The sequence below is a fragment of the Schistocerca nitens genome, chromosome 4, assembly GCF_023898315.1.
Source record: "Schistocerca nitens isolate TAMUIC-IGC-003100 chromosome 4, iqSchNite1.1, whole genome shotgun sequence".
NCBI lineage: Eukaryota > Metazoa > Arthropoda > Insecta > Orthoptera > Acrididae > Schistocerca > Schistocerca nitens.
The window spans coordinates 851482627-851497935 of record NC_064617.1 but is presented as its reverse complement, the minus strand read 5'-3'; the positions used below and the strand labels follow the sequence as shown (position 1 = coordinate 851497935).

The 15309-nt window shown below is 37.3% G+C and overlaps 1 protein-coding gene across 2 annotated transcripts; it reads right to left on the bottom strand.

Annotated features, from left to right (window-relative positions):
• Positions 1 to 3258: 3258 nt before the first annotated feature.
• LOC126253290 (nucleoplasmin-like protein) lies at positions 3259 to 14901 on the bottom strand. Of its 2 annotated transcripts, XM_049954517.1 has the most exons (6): positions 14724 to 14901; positions 13845 to 13963; positions 8216 to 8429; positions 8037 to 8122; positions 5668 to 5748; positions 3259 to 3946 (listed from the first exon to the last, which is right to left on the bottom strand). In XM_049954517.1, the coding sequence occupies exons 1-6, from the start codon at positions 14743 to 14745 to the stop codon at positions 3854 to 3856; spliced, it is 615 nt and encodes a 204-aa protein (XP_049810474.1). In that variant the 5' UTR covers positions 14746 to 14901; the 3' UTR covers positions 3259 to 3853. The 2 variants fall into 2 exon arrangements, with proteins under 2 accessions (XP_049810474.1, XP_049810475.1); XM_049954518.1 differs by lacking the exon at positions 5668 to 5748.
• Between the last annotated feature and the right edge of the window lie 408 nt (positions 14902 to 15309).

The window sequence follows — 15309 nt, the reverse complement described above, 5'->3', positions numbered from 1 at the left end:
AGTCTTTACTCTGTTGTATAGTAAGTCGTATCTTCCCTTCCTGTCCAGTTCAATTTCATCACATTCCTCTTTTAGCCATTTTCTCCTAGCCTGCTCTGTTTCTCTTCGCAGTTCGTTATTTAACCTTCGGTATATCGTGTTCTTGTTTTTCAATTTTCTTCTCTCCTCCATCTTGGAAATCATTTCTTGTGTGACCCATGGCTTTTTTGACCTTTTCCCTTTCACATATCCTATTTTTTGCTGTCCTGCTTTAATGATCCCTTCTTTCAGCATATTCCAGTACTCGTTGGCATTATCAGGTGCTTCTTTGACTCTTAATGTGTTTAGAAAGTCCCGAGACAGCATTTCTGTAATTTGCTCTTTGTTGGACCGTACCTTCTCTAAATCCCACTTCACCATTGTCGCCTTTTTCAATTTTTTTATTCTTATTTCTATTTCTGCCAGAAGTAAGTTGTGGTCAATATCTGCACCCAGTAATGTGTGCACCTTCTTTATTCCATTCCTGTATCTTTCTTCTACCAGTATAAAATCGATTTGGTTTCTGTATTTATCCCCTGGTGATTTCCAAGTGTAGAGCCTCCTCTTATGGTTCTTGAACCATGTGTTTGCCACTATCAGCTGCCTTTCCCTGCAGAAGTCAATTAACCATTCACCTCTGTCATTTCTCTTTCCAAGACCATTACTGCCTACTATGTTTCCCTCTTTCCCTTCTCCCACAATGGCATTCCAGTCTCCCATTACTATTTTGCATCATTTTTATTTTCGTCCATTATTCTCTCTATTACATTGTACATTTCCTCTACAATTTGGTCATCATGTTCTGAAGTTGGCATATACACCTGGACAATCAATAAATCTTTGTGCTCCTTTCAGCCTTACACCAATAACCCGGTCATTTGCATAGTCTACATATTCCACACATTTAGCCAATTCCTTTGTCATAATCATTCCTACTCCATTAATTCCTTTTACTTCTCCTCCTGAGTAGTAGAATACATATTCATCTGACTGCAACTCTCCATGTCCATTCCATCTTACCTCAGCAACTCCTACGAGGTCCATATGATTCTCTTCCATCTCTTTGAAGGTTTTCTAGTTTTCCTGCTTGTAGCAAAGTTCTGACATTCCAGGTACCAATTCTCGTTTTGATTTTTGCCTCCTTTCAAGTTGTCCCCCCCACCCCGGAGAACCGAATGGGGAACTATTTTACCTCCGGACACTGATTTAACATGAGACGAAGCCATTTTTGTGCATAAAATGGAGACTGCATTATGCAGGGAAGATAATCTGCAGTGGTATTCCGTTGCCTTCTGCAGTTCTGGAGGCCGCCCCTAACATGGGATACAGACACCTTTCGCAGCCGGCCGCTCCGGGTCAGACGCTGCATGAGAAGTATAGGTTGGAAAATGAAAGACCTCTAGCCCTCGAAACCTAATAGCGTCAGGGTCGGAGAAGAAAAGAGCTGGATGAGGGTGGCCAGATAGGAAAGATAGAAGTGAGGAGCCTGGCTTAAGTGGAAGCAATGCCAGGACTCAGCTCAGGGACCCGGGGTCACCAGCCACGTATCACTAGGTGTGACTGCCTGTACCACATCTTGCTGTAAACAAGCATTGTAGTCTGCTCTGTTCACTGCAACTAATTTGCTGCCATATTCCTATTTTCCACACAATGAGGCTGAAAACTAACTTCACTAACAGAACACTTGAGAAATTTGCCTAGTTCATTACCCCTTTTTGGTTCTCATTAATCCTATACCTACCTAGTTTGACAAGGAAAAAATTCAAGTAGAAACTGCATAACATTTGGTAAACTGGTTCTCTGCTCCAGTCAAATGGCTTTGTCACAGCAAAAGCAGCACTTGTCTGGCAGTACTTACCTTATGGGTACATAAGCAGTAGTTTCAACAAATTTTCTCAATTTCTAGGAAAAGAAACATTTGCTGATGAAAAACGCTCAACACTCAAATATCTATTAAGCCCATCCATTTTGAGTCTACTACACACCATGACCATTAGGAAGGGTTTTCTCAACATTGGAGGGGGGGCACCGAGTGAAAATATCTGAACTATCTCATTTTAGCTTACACATAAGCAACATGCTAAACAAGTCTTATCGGTTTGCCATGTCTGAGGCATTCCTTTTGTCTGTAACTCACCCCCAGATAAATTTCAAAGCCACATTATCTCTGTACTAGATGTATTCTAAGCAATGTTAGTGTAAAAGTTTGAATACAGGAACTAGGAGTACACTGTAAGTGTCCAATACCTACAAATCTACAATAGATGACTGCCTATGGTGGACACTTAAATAATTTTATGCACTTTGAAAATATTACAGCATCTCCTCCTGTAGTACCCATTTTTAACTGATTTGTCTCCCAGACAGACTCCAAAACTTGTGTCTCTCCAGGCCCACATCCACTAATAGCAGAGGTATGAAAATTAGGACTGCTTTTAACAAAACCCACGTACAGCATAAATGAAAATGTTTTAAGTCCTCAACTTTCCCAAATGTGTGTTCCATGCTTATGAAATTCCATGTGTGCTACTGGTTGTTGATAGGTGGCCACTTCTATTTATGACAGCCTCTTGGCCTATTTTGCAAGATGTCCAAATCAGCTGTCCTCTAACACTGACGAGTGTCCACTATCCAGTATCTTAAGGCATATGTGTCTACATATGCACTTACCTCCTACTACTAGCAGAAAGATTCCAAAATGCTCATTTTATACAGTGTGCATCCCTACAAAGAAATTTTATTTTTGTATGTCAATATGATCAGTGTTTTCCAAATGAATGTATTAACTGTAAATATCACACTAAGTTGTCACTAATATGCCCTTGTACAAAACATCAAATACATAGGCACTGCTAGAGTAGCCTTATGACACTGACCTCACATAAGCCCAGCAGTATTTGCTTTTTGTAGCCTGCCTTTTCTGTATCACTCATTTTTTCTTATTTTGTACTCACACTTCTAAACCCCATTTGAAACAAGAAACTTCTTGCAAGAAAGAAAGTTGATGTACAGCTCAAATGCGCATGCAATTCACACCACTGCCTACATGGTTTCAATACAATTTAAAAGTCCTGTAAAGGTATAAATTTTTTATTTTTAGCTGATCCCATGGTAGTAGTAGATCAATAGTTCTTAATAACTTTTGTAGGCCAGGAGAAAAGGCTGACTCCTTTCAGAACTTCAACAAATGAGCATTTAATTTTTCCAGCTTTTGTTGGTAGATGAAGAAACTACATTGAAGTTTGTCAAATGCATTTATTTCAATGCGCATTTTGTTTGTACATGGAGTAAAAATGTAAATGAATAACTGCTCAACAAAAACTTATCTAAATGTCAGTTTAGGTGTGTTTAGTTTACCACTGCCCTATAGCTGAAAAATCACATCATGCTTCAGTAGTTTGAACTGATCATTTGAATGCCAATACTTGCTCGAAATAGATTTTGCTTCTTCAATCTGAGGTTTGGAGTTACCTGGGATTTCAAAGTAGGGACCATTTCAATAAAATCCATCTAGTGACCAGTGTCTTTGAAAGATACATATATTCAAATTATTGTATGAACATTAAGATATTAAAATCACTTATCCACTGATTATTCATAATGAACTTATGAGGAATGGTAATGTATTAAGACAATGAGATTTACAATCCTATACTGATAAAGACAACATAAACAGTTCCTGCTGAATGTCTTAGGTTCTTACAGGTGTAAACTATTCTACAGCTGAAAGAACCTGTATCCTCACGACAGTACATTACTGTAATACCGCACTTCAACATAACTGTGAGAAATGGAACTTATGAATCACAGCATTAAAATCAGTCTTTTGGTAAATTTATTTCTTCTTCTTCAACATTTCCTTCTTAGGTTTACCAGCATCGTTTTTTGCTTTCTTCCTTAAGTTTTCATCTTCATCATCATACATTTCCTGAAAACCAAACATGTTCTTAAAAAATTGGCGCAACAAAATGCTAATCATTACTATAAAAGCTTTAAAAATCTAATTTAAGGACAGAAGGTAAAACTTTCTGGCTCAATTACAATGCATACACAGTCTTCACTGCAAAGCAAACTTACAGTTTTTAACTAAAAATCAATACATTTCTAGGCTCTCAAGTTCCTACCCCTTCAGTTTTTAAATATCTTTTCCATCAATTACTGAGGGGGTGGTTTCAATGTAAGTGGAATCCAAAATATGTTACAACTTCAAAAAATTTAATGATTTTCACACTGACAATCCTTCCACTAACTGAGGATTGAACTGGAAGAGTCACTGAGCCACAAAGTTGAAATGGATACAACTATACCGAACTATTTACAAATATTAACTGGAAAAATCTGTTCTAATTAAATTTCATTGAATTTGGCTTAAACTTGTTCAAATTAACCAGATACTCTTCCCAGTTAATAGCTTTGCTGATTTCCTATTAACAAAATCTTATTGCTAAGTTAATGATTATGAATGTAAGGCAGGATGTCAAAAAAAATGTTAAGCTACTCTTAACAAATGAAAATTTCTTGCTTTTTTGGAATTACAAGCGCAGGGGCAGTGAAACTCCTAATCAGGTAAGTAATTTGCAATGTCTTAGCTTATAAAGACCTTCATAGACTTCTAAGTAGAAGTTCAACCATCTTGTTTCAGTATATCTCCAGAGCACTAAAAACCTGCAGATTGTGATTTTGTGTGTGTGTGTGTGTGTGTGTGTGTGTGTGTGTGTGTGTGTGTGTGTGTGTGTGTGTGTGTGTGAATACCAAATGACGATATACGAATTTTTGGCTTTAAACTTCTTTACTAGGCAACAGGGCTATCCTTTCTGCAAAGTGCATTCCATCCTGTTCAGCACATTGAGCATTTGTTGAATCTAACAACTAACAGCTTAGCAACACTAACATAATACTAGAGCATAGCTGCAAACATAATGTAAGAACAAACTTTGCTAGAGGTCTATGAATTAGTAAAGTGGTTGTCAATCTGAAGATTGCTTTGAACATCACAGTGCTTAACTAGGCATGGTACTGATCAAGGCAGTATGCCAACCCTTTAACTGAATTAGGCAGCCAATAATGGGGGGGGGGGGGGACACCTGTAGCTTATTGTGTTTAATACTGGATTCTGAACCACAGCACAACATTTTTTCAAATGTTACCATAAAATTTGATTGCCTACCAAGATCATTTATACCACAATACACAGTTATAAAAGAAAATTAAATTCACACAATTGTATAGACACTGAAACAGTAATCCCTCAACAACCAATATAAAACATTCACACACCCAAATACATAAGACAAAAAACTAACCCATATAAGGTTACCAACACAAAATGTAATACAGTGAATCTGTAGAAAGCCAAAGTGCACAACAGCTTCACCAGATTACACAGCTTCCTGGTGCAGCATTATGATGGCCAACAGTGCTGTTTCCTTTGCATGACTAACACAAAATAATGAAACAGTACTGCACAACATTTTAAATTAAATTTAATCTGAGAATGAGGAGCCAGTAATAAAATCCAGGGCTTTTTAATTCTGATCAAACAAGAATTTTCAGCAAGCAATATTAAGATACCTGGATCATTTAGATGTACATGCTTGGAAGTAATGCCAATTAAGAGTAGTATCTAGAGCTTGCATTGAGTGCCCTTACCTCTGGCTCCTCATCAAGCTTAGCCTTCTTGTTGTTAACCTTGTTTTGGTTCGGGGTCAGCTTTCTCTTCCTTGGCTCAACCTAGCACAGGTATAAAATCAATCACTAACTCTTCATATATCAAAAGCACTGAACACACCTATCACCCGTTAAAGGATGCACATAAATTCACAACATTAAAATATTAAACAATAATACCAAATACTTATGCTTTAGGTAGTCTACAACTTACAGAACTGTATAAAACAAAAAATACCCGAATACTTCACATACACATCAAGAATAAATATTTTTCCAACATGGCTAACCATATGAAAACATTCCAAACCTGTGCAAGGTAAGCAGGCAAGATTCAGCCATCCCATTAGGAAATAATGGATTTTAAACATGCAAGTATTTTTCTGTCCAATAGCATCAGAAATCTTCCACAATGAACCCAACATAAAACAATGACTTGATAATTTGGGCCACACAAAAATTACTATGGCCACCACTCATGCACATAGAAGTTTTACTGGCCATACAGGGTTAATCATTCAACTAAATTAATACGAAGGAAAAATTTTTGTTCCACAAAGGTTTAACAACATGGCATCTCCTTGGTTCACTTAAAAACCAACTGTAACAATATATTTTCATACCAACTGTAACAATATCTTTTTGTAAGTGTTGCTGGCAACAGCAACTGTAACAATATCTTTTCGTAAGTGTTGCTGGCAACAGGATAGAACATTGTCAATGTTTATTTTGTTACTAAATTTTTCTATTCTTTGGAATGAAGCCTTATGAAATTTCTCCGTAGTGTAGCCTCAGCCATAAGTCAGATCACAGACTTCACATGCCAAAGCTATAGGGTCTTTAATATACTGGGCTATACTTCCACTCACATGCCACAAAAATGTAAGCATGAACACTTGACTGCTTTGTTTCGTGTACATGCAGTAGCTTAACATGTTGCTACATGTCTTGGGGCTTGATTCACAGGAAAAAGACCTTTCAGTTTATTACATCTTACTGATGTTTAAGTGCTATATTGTGTTTTTTCTGCTACGAAATCTTGGCAGCACATTACCAAGATATCCCACAAACACACACCATTTCTGGTAAGGTACAAAAACCTGTGTCTACAGATGAGTATTTCACATATAACGCAACTTCCTGACAAAGCAGCTTAGAATCTGATTCTTTTTCACCTTTTAGGTAAGTCTAGTTTTCTGAACTCATTGAATGTTGAGACAACTGAACAGGAGGGAAGTTTAATATAGATCTGTGTGTGGCCACTCATTTTTCTGCCACTTTCACACATTGTGAGGCGAATATTAAGTACCTTGAGGATCTTAGACAAGGAGTGCAATTTCCTTATAAAAAGTATACACTGAAAATTAAATGTGCCAAATGTTCAAAAGTGGCTGCAGATACATGGGATGAGAGGAAAAGTTTGTGAGATGCCAAAGCTACAGGCAGCTGCCTCAATGAGGAGGAAGTAGACAAGCTCAATTATGTTTAGCCATGAAGAAGAATGCACAGATTGATGCCACAAGGAAAGTGTCTGGACTACCTTCTATATAGCTTCTGCAGATTACAATTTACAGCATGAGCTTCATAACAGTGTTGTAGGCTCATGGCAAAGATAAACACATGCAAGTGATGAAGTTTAAGTCACCCCCTGCCACTTTAACTATGAAGCAAGCTATGAAGTCCATATACAGGCCCTAAGTGACATACAATTTCCAGTGCTTAAATGGGGAGACAAAATGTGAACATTTCAAAAATTTGATTTGGAACACCTGCTGAAAAAAGTTGGTTTATGCACCTGGAATGCATTAAGAGCAGAAATGAGTCATAAATTTAATATAAACTTTGAAATTTATGGGAATTTTGACAAGTTCATCTTAACAAAAAAAATTAGCTTGGGACCTGAAGTTTTTTGGGCTGTTTCGTGATTCTATTTGCAGAAAAGTAGACTACAGATTACCTAAAACAAGAGGAAAAATACATACCAGTAAATTACAGGAAGTAACCTTTATTCCAGCCATGTACATAATTTCTTGTAAAGAAATATGACCCAAGTGACAAATTTGGTCTACCTTTTAGATAAGTAAGTCAATGTGTACTTAGAAGTAAGTCACTTATGTAATACAGTTAGACCCCATGTACAGAACAACAAAAATTATTTACTGAGCACAAAGACATTCTAAAACATACTATGGTAACTAGTATGATTAATTACCAGACACACCTGTCACCCTATTTTCAAAGTGTTCACATCCAAGTGACAATACCATTTTATATGTAGTAATTAACAACAAAACAGTGTGACAACTTTCAGTACTTTATTATGTGTTGTTTTACTGACAAATATTACTCACAGCAGTTTCTCCATCTTCTCCTTCCTCCTCCTCACCTAATTCTTCTTCATCCATTTCATCATCAATCTCTTCATCCACAGGTCCACCTGCAAACACCATTTCACAATGCATTCAATGAAAATTTACAATGCCAGCTAAATACAAATGACTACTAGAGAATTTTGAAGCCTGTTTCTTACCTATAGCATGATTTCCTATTAGATGAACAGGTCCATTGCCTTGTACTAAGCTGAATGTTACAGGAGCATCTGGGAATGTCAAATCAAGAAGAACCTGTTGTATAGAGCCAGCCTTTAGGACACAAACTGGCACTTTTATGCTCTGGCGGCATCCCAAAGCTTCCACCTGTACAACATTAACTTCACCCTCCTTGGCTTCAGCTCCAAGTACAGCCTAAAATTAATTTACAGTAACATTATTTGACACTAATACAACTGAACAACTATTGAGTACACAGTGAAAAAAAGATTTCATTCCATGTCAGTATGGTAACTGGTTACTGATTATACTATGAAGTCATTACAATGTGTTCAATAAAGTTTCGACCCTTGTCAATCACTATCAACTTCAACTCGCAGTATTTCAACTGTGACACCCACCAATCAGTCAATTTCAGATGAGCCATCACAGACCAAGACTTCCCCAGTTCCACAATCTATTGGTGTAGTGTGTGTAAGTGTGCACTTCTGTGTGTGCACAAAGATACTAGTGGCAGACTCACCACACCACCCAGAAGGCTAAGTGACCTCAGAAAATGATCACAGAACTCACTGCAACATCCAAATTGATGTCTGAAGTTCAGCATGGCAAACATCATGCTGTTATCTGCCATGGAGGTAACTGCTGTGGCAACAGATCAAATTTTTTAAATCTGCTGAGATGTTGCATCCTTATGGATCCAGTCTAACTTGGAAGCAGTTAGGCAACCCCCAAGTCATGGGTTCTGTGATCTTTAAAGTGATTCAATTCTAAAGGTCACAGCACATCTCACATTTCATGGGGTTGAGTCAATGGATTGACTTCCACAAAATTAGAATGGATCCTTAAGGATAAAACATGTCTACACATTCCAAGATTTGTTACAGCAGTTATTGCCCCACATTGTATTCTGTGAGCAACTTCAGACAAGAATTTGGGCAAAGCAGCACTTTGTATATCAATTTTGCATGCACATCAAAATGGGTTTAAATAAGTTGTGGGCAGCATTAACACTACACAACTTTAGACACTGCAGAAAAAATAAGAAAGGAAATCTTGTGCATTCAGAGAGGCTTCTCTGTGCTGAAACTTTGCCCCTGGAGGAAGGCTACACTACATAACTGCCAACAATTCCACCAGTAGTAATGAAATTTGACACAAGTAAAGCAACTGTACCGTTACCTATTAAGCCTGTATGGTGTATTACGTGAGCTGTCACTAAGAATATTTCAATCCTATACAAAATGAACTGCAAAACTTAATTCTTCCTTGCTACCTGAAGAGATCGGAGATTTACGTCCTACACTAGTGTATGACTCAAGATTTACAGCCTTCCTAAAATTCATAAAGAGGTACTAACTTTGCAGCCAATAGTAGTGCTCCTAGATATGGTTTAACTGAACTCGCTTCCTTGCCGAGACTGTCAAGCAAACACTAACCTCAAATAAATAGATTTTATTAATAGAGCTCTTAAGCAGTTAGAACCATTAGCTAGCTTGACATCTCACTTTACAAATGTCCCCTACACAAAGTCGTGCATAAATTACATTTCAGACAGACAGCAATGCTTCATTTTGGGATTCTCTCCTCAATATTTTTCTACAAAGACTCAGCAGACTAACAGTATGGGTAGCCTTCCTTCAACCAACAGCCAACCTTTTACAAAGGACTTTGTAAAGAAAACAGCTTGTCAATTTTCAACTGAAATGTCTCAGATATGTGTATCATTTTCATAGCACAGCCTCATCCCAGAGAAATTGAGCATTCAATCAATTAGGGAGAGAAAAAGTCGTCTGCCTTTTTGTTAGATTGAAGAATGACAGCTTTTTGGGCATGTGGAATAAGCTGAAGGTGACCATGTCCACAATCAGTTACAGCCATCCACCTCTACATCTGGAAACATCCAGGCAGCTTTTCAGCAAGTCAGAATAGAGATAGAAAATAAATTCTTCCTTGGCTTTCCACTATACTTTGTTTATCCTTTAATTCTAGCTGCCACAAGTTAAAACGTACTTTCATCTTTTGCACTTTTTATTTTGTAGTTGTTGGAACACTAATTCCATTATTCAAAAATAAAAAGTTCTTATTGTCCATAAAGTGTACCAAACATTTATGGGTCGACAGAAGCGTCCGATCCCACACGTCTGCTTTGACCCGTGACTTAAGGGTTTTGATGTGTGACGTCATGACGGCACAGAGTTTGGTTTGAGTGTGGCTGTCTCCAGTTCTGTTTTATCTTATTTTATTTACTTTTCTGATCTGTTCATTCTATCCCATGAGATTTTTTTAGACAAAAAACACCAATCAGCTACTGAAGCATCTTTATCTTCTATGGGTTGCAGGGGTTACAACCCCTGGGGAGGTGGGTGGGTATTCATGCATGGCTGTCCTCACATGTTGTAGCTACGCAAGGCGTCTAAATTTGTTTATATTTAGTTTGCCCCCCACCCAAAACACCCCATTTCCCGCGCTTGTCCCGTTAGTGTCATTAGGCTTCTTGTGGAAAGTGTGTGTTTTTGTTTCCGCCATATTTGTGACATCATGGGTCAAAGCAAATGGGCGGGATCGGATGCTTACGTATTTCCACATTTATTTACATTCACATATTGCCCCTTCAGTGCTTTATAAATCACTTCACATCTTTCTGGAATTATTTTGGTTAATGTACAATGTGATATTTGAGTGCTGTGTTAAAACTAGAGTAGCTCTCACCTGTCAAATTCCAGTGCACAGTTTGTCTGCCTTCTGCACGTAAAAGCATTTCTCATAATAGTATTCTCTTTTGTAATATAAGAAGCCACTTTACTGAGCAAATACTGAAATACACTCATTCATTCATAAGTAATTTATGTCCTCCATTGGCAGCTCTCTTGACATATTGTGCTGAATGCTTTTACTATTTCAACACAATACTTATGGCTTCATTCAAGTTTCCTTTTTTCCCACCACTATTCTTCCAAATACACAGTACAATTGTGGTACTAGCAACTGCACTGCATAATAAAGAGGTTGTTGCCTGCCATGTTTAAAGTTTGATGAAAAATGACTATAGGGTAACACTTTTCCAGCACAACATCAAATATCTTTGTCAAATTTGACAAACATTTGATCATATCTTTGATCAAATCTTTATCAAAGAAATATGGTGTTAATACCGGCCTAAGCAGTACAGCCGAGCTCATCGGTAGCAGCTAAAAGGTTTTAAACAGTCACATCCTGAGTTTGCTAAAACAGCTCACAACTAAAAAAAACATACTGTTAAAGTAATGTTCGAACCAGCAGATTAACAGGGCACTGTCAACAGTAAAATCCAGGAACAGGATGAACTTGAGCAACTATGTCTGCAGTTGCCAAAAACAACAATTAGCTTTTCTTCCCTTCATTGGAAATTATTTTATTATAAGGCAGCTAGTCACCCAGAAATTTAAAGGTATTTAAGACCTCCTGCGCCCACTGATTGACAAACTGTTATTGTGTAAGGCTGGAATCTGCAAAAACTTGCCAGACCACACGTACCATGCAAGAATGCTACACTTGTGCAACCACATTCGCCATAACTGAACATCACATCTCCACCAGACATTCAATAGTGCAATAAAACTTTTAGTCACACTAACCTTTTGGGAATTCATTACAAAGACTTACTGGAAACACACATGGAAGATCTGTTTAACCATGACAGCAGCTACAAGTTCAACAATGTTTAGAAGCCAACAGTTTCCACGATTTGCCCCATAGACTGTATGCTTATGGCAAGGCAAGCAACAACCATGAGGACACCTTAGTCTCAGGGTAGTGAGGTCAGTCTGCCAGTGATATCTTACCTAGTGCTCAAATGCAAAGGGCCCTAAGAAATTGCAGGTGGACATCTACAGTCTGATAACTCACCTGAAGGTGACTGCCATGTGTCGCATCAACATAACCTGGATCTCAGTCACTGGCAATCAGCAGCAAGCCCAAAACTAATTCTGAATATTCAGTTCACTTGGGAAACTGAATTAACATTACTGGATGCCAAGTGCACACATTTTGCAACTGTGCATGCATAAGTCATCCATGCCATCATTCAAATATGATGGTTCATGTGTGATACAGATCATGCTCTCACTTTGGTCCCGACTGTCATGAATAGCTGAGGTGAAGTGACTAATGAGAAGCTAGTTCCCAGGTTGCAGTGAACTACAGATCTACCCCACAAGGTTAACAATTACCCGAGGATTAATTAAGGACTTACATGAAACTTGTGTCCCTGAATTCTACTGAAAGCGAAAGCTAAGAGGAAGCTATATCACATGAAAGGTTGACAGCAACATTGCTATTTCTAGTGACAAATGAGCCAAATACAAATATGCAACAAACTTCACCTGATACAGAAGTTACAAATAGTTAAAATTGTACTTAAACTGAAACACCATTTCAACAGAACATTTGATCCACATCACTTCCCAAACTTATCACATCAACTTTCCCCTTCTCCCAAATTTATGTCCAGAAGGAATCAGTTTCCCTAAGTGTCTTGGCCGCTAACTGCTGGGTATCTGGACAGAAATTTATCGAAGCCTGTCAGTTATATGTCCGATTTAATTTTTCATCTTTTGTGCATATTTGAATAAAATTCTGAAGCAGATCACAATATTTCAGAATACAACACGATGCAGCAACCAATGATAGGAAACATCTCTCAAATATTTCCCCTAACTGCTGTAAGCTTGTATAACCTAAAATGCCCTCTGAACTAAATAATTGCATATCTTTATCACAAACACTGAATGCTTACAGAAAAAGTCATTCCATCTCACTTTCAGTAATGTGTGGCCACTTACACAGCATGTAAGGGCTCTTAACTAGCAGCACTTCCCAGGAGAAAATGATTATAATCTTAGTATAATCATACTAGAGTTACAGAAACTGTCAATCTGTAAATATCAAGAAATAAACTAATATTTTTCATCTTTAAATCTAATGAACATCCATTTAAACTGCAACATTTCATAATATCAATTTGGCCTTTTGAAATGACCAGCTTAAATGGAAGACATATCCCATTCCTTTTAAAGTACATTGTGATTTTGATACAAAAATACAATAATTTAGAAATACTAGCAGCACAATTCAGTACTGAGACAAACAGTACAACATGGCATCACTTTATGAGACAGTGTACTCTGTTACTCTTCTGCCAATTATTTTCCCCACACAGAATCCCACAAACATTATCAATGTTTTACAAAATGAATCCAATTTATTTTTACACTCTCAGACAACACTATGGCAAAATTTAATCCCAATTTTGTAAAGGCTTATCTACAGCAATGTCTACATTGGGTCACAGTTATACGACTGAAGAGGCAAATCCTACTGTGAGTACAAAATACTAGCTGAAGAAAAATTTTTGTTGCCTATGCTGACATCTATGCTCACACCAAATTTAATACATTGTCAGAAACAAATCCAAAATCTAAGCCTATCGGAAAAACTACATGTTCCACTGAATATTTAAATTGACATTGCTTTTTTTTTAACAATTACTTCCCAAAAATGTACTAGGGGGAAAAAAAACACGCAAGGTGACCTATCAAGAAAGATAGTACATAGAAGATGCCAACATACCTGTTTCACTATAAGTGACTGATTACTGCGGAATCCTGGTTTGGTTGCCTCTTCAACATCACCATCAGGATCCCACTGAGACACTGATGTCTTCTCATCTCCACCCTTCAATGTCAATCCTGAAATATAGGAGTACTCTAGTAAGTTAATTTTAATGGCAAAGCTGTGTAGAATTTAATGAAATGTACACAATATGATACACAAGAACATCGTTAATCCAATCACACCCATGAATCACGTGTAAAAAATTCAGTTTTACCCAACACACAACCTGTAACTGCGGATATGAACTGGTGGGAGAAAAACACTCAACTCCGTGCAAACAAATGGCACAAACGAAGAAAAAAAACTGCACTTTGTAAAGGCTTCGATAAACCTAATTCGAGTGCAATAGTCTCATCTCTGAAAATTATTACCCCCTCTACGTTTTACATCTCACGATAACTTGGGTTATTTACATTTCTTTTTTCCTAATACGGCTACACCATGATCAAAGTTTTAACTCTCCCAATTCCAAATTATAAACTTCTGAAAAATTCTGGAAACTTCCCAACTTCAAAACTGAGCTATACATCTTTCCTTATTCTTTAAAACTTTTAACTCCTCATTGTCACAAAAATCAAGTTTTATTACTTACGTCTGAAGTTGCCGGTAACAACACACCTCTAAATTTAGTAAGATAATAAACCGAATTCACCGAAATACAATTTCAGACAACCAAACACACTTGCCGACTTGCTCAATCTCCCAATTCTGCAATGCATTACCTACTTACAGTGCAAATGTAAAAACGTTGAAACACGCAGTCTTTCCCTCCATTACACATTCCCAGTATTGGCGTCTTTCTGAATGGAATACTTACAACACTCCTTTACTTACCCCAGAAATATTCTTCAGACATATTGATTGTACTTCTTTTTAGAATATAAAACCAAGAAGCTCTGTTTTAACAGAGACGCTAAATTTCACAACACGTGTGCACAAGTAACGGAAGCCTCTAACTCCTTCTTGCCTCCAGTGCTCCCTGTGACAAAGTGATCGTACAAGAAATGGCGCGCTTGGTGATAGCCAGCAACGCATTTCACCCACGTGATCGAATGCAAAATGAGGGCGCGTTCCATTTCATGTAGTACTATTATCGTTGTCTTTATTTTATTTCTACATAATTATTAACCATGACGAACAAACTCCTTCAAGATGGAAGCAGTTAGAATATAAGCAGTTCCAAATAAAATAAAACATTTGAATCATTTTAAGAAAATTTTACAAAACTATTGAAAAATAGATCCTTGGCATAACTGATTGTTAAACAAAATTAGTAACTGATATTTACTGACTGAAGATGCTGTAATTAATTTGACAAAAAGTTGCGTACGAAATGTATTTCCCAAATTTAATGTTTACTTGACTGACTTCATCAGAATTCAGTGTTTGTTTCAATTACTTCAACAATAGACATATCAAC

Excerpts from the sequence above, each read along its gene's own strand:
- LOC126253290 (XM_049954517.1), bottom strand. The coding sequence starts at position 14,745 with ATGTCTGAAGAATATTTCTGGG. Across the intron at positions 8,430-13,844 it reads AGTCACTTATAGTGAAACAG|GCTGTACTTGGAGCTGAAGC; the intron begins GTATGTTGGCAT and ends AATTAATTTTAG. Across the intron at positions 3,947-5,667 it reads AGCTTGATGAGGAGCCAGAG|GAAATGTATGATGATGAAGA; the intron begins GTAAGGGCACTC and ends TTTGGTTTTCAG.